At 36.2% G+C, this 6,224-nt stretch overlaps 1 protein-coding gene across 1 annotated transcript; it reads left to right on the top strand.

The window, feature by feature from the left end:
• Positions 1-2,996: 2,996 nt before the first annotated feature.
• On the top strand, positions 2,997-4,062 carry LOC129890525 (uncharacterized). Its single transcript, XM_055966064.1, has 2 exons — positions 2,997-3,954; positions 4,013-4,062. Exons 1-2 carry the CDS (start codon positions 2,997-2,999, stop codon positions 4,060-4,062), a joined length of 1,008 nt encoding a protein of 335 aa, XP_055822039.1.
• The last annotated feature ends 2,162 nt before the right edge of the window (positions 4,063-6,224 follow it).

Raw genomic sequence — 6,224 nt, 5'->3', positions numbered from 1 at the left:
AATATTTTGATAGTAAAGATATATTTTATGTTTGCATTTCTTGAATGTGAACTTGATGACATTTAAACTTGTTGGAAGTGTTATGGTGTAGTTATATAAACTACTCCTACTATGATTATCTTTTTAATTTATTAAATGGACTAGATATTTACAAAAGTGGGGAAAAGTTGTTTTTTGTTATCATTTATTTTCTCATTTCCTTAAGTTACTATCCTTTCCCCTTATCTTCTCCACCAACCCTCCAATTTCGTTTTTCTTCAACAATTACAGAAACCAAAACCTCCATTCTCTCACATATTCATCCACCAAATCGATCATCAAGATTTTCCTTGGTGGATCCCCAAACAAACTTCACACGATTGAGGTAAGCTATAAACCCATTTTTGGAATTGACTATTGTTAGTGTTTTTAGCATAATCTCTTATATACAGCTTTGTTTTAAGTGATTCAAGATGTTCTAGAAAGATATTTCATCTTTTTACAACTTTCGTTCAGCTCTCAAAACTCAAATCTTCATGTATTTACTTGAAACTGGGCGAGAAGTACATGGCAAGTGCTGCCCAGAATTCTGTTTATGCAAACTCTACTTGTACTGCTGTTAGTGTTTTGATGATATCGTTTTGTACAAAATGAATTTTGAGTTAATTTCTGTTGGGTTGGAAACTAAAGACATAGATCTACAAGTTTGGTGAAGGGTATAAAGTCCATTTTTGCCGTTTTCAGTTCCCAAACTTAGATACAACTGGACAAGTATGTCTGTCCAGATTTTTGATTTTCAAAATTTATCATGTGTACCTGTTAGTATTTTGGGGATATCGTTTTGTAAACAATGAATTTTGAGTTTATTTCTGTTGGTTTGGAAAGTAAAGACATATATCTACAAGTTTTGTGAAGGGTATAAAGTCCATTTTTGCCGTTTTCAGTTCCCAAATTTAGATACAACTGGACAAGTATGTATGTCCAGATTCTTGATTTTCAAATTTTATCATGTGTACCTGTTAGTATTTTGGGGATAATTTTTTGTATAAAATTCTTTTTGAGTTGATTTCTGTTGGGTTGGAAACTAAAGACACATATCTACAAGTGTGGTGAAGGGTATAAAGTCCAGTTTTGCCTTTTTCAGTTTCCAAACTTAGATTCAAGTGGACAAGTATGTCTGTCTAGATTCTTGATTTACAAAATCTGTCATGTCTACCTGTTAGTGTTTTGAGAATATCTTTTCGTACAAAATGAATTTTGAGTTGATTCTTTTTGGGTTGCAAACTTAAGACATATATCTAAAAGTTTTATGAAGGGTATAAAATCCAGTTTTGTATTTTTGAGTTTCGAAATTTAGATTCAAGCTGCAATACTTGACTTTTCGAATTTTCTGTGTTGGTAACATTATTCGGGTTGAAACATTCTAGGCTTAATTGCAATAATAAATCTTGTTTTATGTAAATATTATGGATATTCTGGAAATTTAAATAAGATATTTAATGGTATTTTTAAGGTTGTTTATATCGTGTGCAAGTTGAAGAACTTGAGACATTTGATGGCCTACGGTTTGAACTTTTGAAGTCGTGCGGGACTGTTGAATTGTTGTATGCTAAAAGGGCTGAGGTTTGTGTATAAATTCTTATTACCTGCTAATATATTGAACGCCTATCTTGGTATATTTGTTATTTTCTTGAAATATGTCTTGTCATGTTGGTATCTTTGGAAATTGCGAGACACTTGTTTAACTCGCCCACTTGTACGGATTGTTTGATCACTTGACATTCTTGTGGACTTTGTCCTTCTTGTGGCTGTGACTTTGTCATCATTGGCATGCCTCTTATTTCGGACCCTTTGCCATCTTGATTATGGATTTTTAATTCGTCTTAAGTATGGAAGTTGTCCATTTTAAGTACGAATTAGGAAGCCATTTTTAATATGGTTCTTGGTTCTCTTGATTATTGGGTGTTTACTCTTCTTGATACAGGGCTCCGGTCCTTCTTGAGACTTGATCATGTTTGGTGTGAAGGCATGACGTACACATTGGGCGAAACTAAATGTTAAAGCTTGTTAACGTGTTTTCATGAATTATTGACACTTAGTTTTTTTATCGAACTTGATAGTCATGATATATTTGTTGTCTTGATTTATTTGTTATGTGTACATTTGTGCTGCCATGACTTGAGAAAATAAGTTGAAGAACCCAAAGGCTTCAAACTTGTAGTTTTGCACCACTAAGCTTTATGCTTAGCGATAGTTGTTTCTATCGTAGGAAATGTCCGAGAAGATGCTTGAGGTTGGCCATTGGAGTTGAAGTTTTGGGAGCTTTAAGGAAGATCACATTTGCATATAGGCACCTATATTTTGTAGTATTTTGGGACGTGTATGCAATTTATGGTTTGCTTGTGTATTTGTATTTATGTACGTATTTCTGAGAGTTGTAACTTAAAGATTGTTGCTTGTTTTGTAAATTTTGGGGTATGTACATTTCTAAATTTTATGAAGTACTAAATTACCCTTTGGAGTTAGAACATTTGAATGAAGCATAAATTATCGTAATTCATGATTGTCTCGAAAGATATTTTTTAAAATAAAACTATTTTGAGAAGTTGCCCGTCCTAAATTGAAATTTTTATTTGATTTAATTGAGATGGAAAAAAAAAATATTAAGTTGGCTAACAACTTACACCTTTCATTTTTTTTTTGATCATATAAATGGGCCTTACAGAAAGTTATAAATATATATATATATATTATTTTTTTTATGTCACGAATTTAATACACGTTTTTTTTTTAGTAGCATCCTCCCTGGAGGGTCGCTAAAAGTGTTGGTATCAGAGCCTAGGTTTGTGGTTCTAGGAATTTTATTTTACACACTTGTTTTTTTTGTTTTTGGAAGGTTTGGGTTATATTAGTAAATCACTATAGGGTAAATAATATATTTAATGCATGTAAGTTGCAAATGTATCATATTCATGTCCCTAATGCAATGTGATCTTCACTTTTGAAGGAGTTAAGTTATGGCCTCTTCTTCTCATAGACCTATGGAAGCTGCTCGTGAAGATACAGGTGACTCTCATTCCCAACCTCATACACAAGAAGGAATTGGCGAACAGTCCTCGGGTCAGTCTATTCCTCATACTAGTGGGTCTGGTGTGGGAAATCAACAAGGAGTAAGAGTTGGTCCACATCCTCACATGAGCCCTGGTACTCACGTTATGAACCCTCCTTTTCAACAAATGGCTGAATTCTTTCACCGTATGGCTGAAACGATCCATGACCCCCGTGGGTTAAACTTTGAAAAAATGAGGAAAATGGGTGGAGTTGAATTTGAAGGTACTATTGATCCCACAGATGCTGAACAATGGCTTGAGCGCATGGAGAGAGTGTTTGAACAGTTGGAGTGTTCTGATGTTGCCAAATTCAAGTATGCCATCTCGTTATTGCAGAAGGATGCTTATGACTGGTGGGTAGGTGTGCCAAATGCAAAAGCAAAACCTCCAGTTCTTACTTGGGATGATTTTGTTAAAGAGTTTCGTATGAAATATGTCCCGCCTGCTTATTGTGATGCTAAGAAAAAAGAGTTTTTGAATCTAAGGCAACGAGGCATGTCTATTGCTGAGTATCAACAAAAGTTTCTTAGACTCTCTCGTTATGCTGGAGGCATTATTACCGATGAAAAAGATAAATGCAGGAGATTTGAAGATGGCCTAAACGATTCCATCAGAAAGAATGTGGCAATCCTGCAACATGAGAACTTTTGTAAATTAGTTTTTGCTGCTTTCACTTGGGAAAGACTTGATAGGGAAGAAGCTAGTAGACATGAAAATAGATTCCGGAAGCCTAGGTCAGATTTTGGAGGTCCATCCAAGAAGGGAAGGTTTGATGATTCTAAGGCTGGTAGTGTCAACAAGTCAAATCAACAGAAACAAAGCAGACTAGATTTTTCTACAGCTAGTACCCCGAGTTATAGCCAAGGCAAGACTCGCGTTCCCACTTGTGCAGAATGTGGAAAGAATCATTATGGTGCTTGTAGGAGAGCTTCTGGTGCTTGTTTTAATTGTGGAAGCTTTGATCATAAAGTGAAGGACTGTCCAAATCCTAAAAATATTCCTCCCGTGTACACTGAGGGCTCAGTACAGAAGTCTTCTAATAATCCTCCACAAACCAATAGAGGTGCAAGGCCTAAAACCAACCAAGCAGCAGGGGCAAGTAGAGCAAATCAAGCTAGCGGGTCCAGAGCTACTGCACGAGCTTATGCTATGAAGCAGAGAGATGATCAAGAGGGACAGGACGTGGTTGTCGGTAAATTTGACTTATATGGCTTATCTGTGTTTACACTATTTGATCCTGGCTCTACACATTCCTATATTTGTTCATCACTAGTTCTTCCTGAAAATGTGAAATCTATGAGGCTTAACTTTGATGTTCTGGTTGAAAGCCCTTTAGGTTACCAAGTTGTCTGTAATCGAATTTACCAAGCTTGTCCTTTCACGATTCAAAACTTGATCTTTCCTGCTGATTTGATTGAAATGCCTTTCCACGATTTTGATATTATTATCGGTATGGATTGGCTTTATAAATATCATGCAGTAGTGGATTGTAGGTCTAAGCAGGTGACTTTTAAGGACCCTACATTTTCACACATTATTGTACATGGTGAAAGATCATTGTCATCTAATATTATTTCTGCGGCCTTAGCAAGAAAAATGATTCATCAAGGTTGTAGTGCATATCTTGCTCACATAATTGATACACGTGTGGAGAGTCCTAGCCTTAAAGATATACCTACTGTGTGTGACTTTCCTGAAGTGTTTCCAGAAAATCTTCCTGGGTTACCACCAGAAAGAGAAGTTGAATTTCCGATTGAGCTCATTCCTGGATCTACTCCTATTTCTATCACTCCTTATAGAATGGCACCAGCAGAATTAAAGGAATTGAAAACTCAGTTGCAAGAACTTCTTGAGAAAGGTTTTATTCGTCCAAGTGTTTCTCCTTGGGGAGCCCCTGTACTATTTGTGAAGAAGAAAGATGGTACTCTTAGACTTTGTATTGACTATAGACAATTGAACAAAATAACAATCAAGAACAAATATCCACTACCAAGGATTGATGATTTGTTTGACCAGCTGAAGGGTGCAAATTTATTCTCAAAGATTGATTTAAGGTCTGGATATCACCAACTGCGTGTTAGAAAGGAAGATGTTCCTAAAACTGCTTTTAGAACTCGATACGGTCACTATGAATTCTTAGTGATGCCATTCGGATTAACTAATGCTCCTGCAATATTCATGGATTTGATGAATCGAGTATTTAGGCCTTATCTTGATCAATTTGTGGTGGTCTTTATAGATGATATTTTGATATATTCCAGGAATGAAGAAGAACATGATAAACATCTTCGAATTGTTTTGCAAATTCTGCAAGAGAAGAAGCTTTATGCTAAGCTTTCTAAATGTGAATTCTGGCTTGATGAAGTGGCCTTTCTGGGACATGTTGTGTCAGCCGAAGGGGTGAAGGTGGATCCTAATAAAATTGAAGCAATTGTTGAATGGAAACCACCTAAAAGTCCAACTGAAGTAAGGAGTTTCTTGGGTTTAGCAGGATACTATAGGAGGTTTGTTAAAGGCTTCTCCATTATCGCCTCCCCTTTGACTAAACTCTTGAGGAAGAATGTCAAGTTTGCATGGGATGACAAATGCCAGGAAAGTTTTGAAAAGCTCAAATCCTTATTGACACAAGCTCCTATACTTACTCTACCAACTGAAGGTAAAGAATATGTGATATATAGTGATGCTTCTCATCATGGTTTGGGTTGTGTCCTGATGCAAGAAGGGAAAGTCATTGCGTATGCTTCCCGAAAATTGAAACCACATGAATTGAACTATCCTACTCATGACCTTGAGCTCGCTGCCATAGTGTTTGCCTTGAAAATTTGGAGGCATTACTTATATGGAGAAAAGTGTCACATATTTACCGATCACAAGAGTTTGAAGTACTTGGGCACACAGAAAGAATTGAATTTGAGGCAACGTAGATGGCTTGAACTCATTAAAGATTATGACTGTACCATTGACTATCATCCTGGTAAAGCCAATGTAGTTGCGGATGCTCTAAGTCGCAAAGCCTTTGCTAGTTTATCTATTAATCCTTTGACTTCATTCCTTGACTTACGAGCCATGAATGCTTGTCTTGCAATTAATTCTGATGGGTCTATTGTTGCTAGGTTGCAAGTCAAGCCAGTTCTA

The sequence above is a fragment of the Solanum dulcamara genome, chromosome 5 (genome assembly GCF_947179165.1).
Source record: "Solanum dulcamara chromosome 5, daSolDulc1.2, whole genome shotgun sequence".
Lineage (NCBI taxonomy): Eukaryota > Viridiplantae > Streptophyta > Magnoliopsida > Solanales > Solanaceae > Solanum > Solanum dulcamara.
Note: the sequence above shows the minus strand (reverse complement) of the source record. Positions and strands in the feature narration are given on the sequence as shown.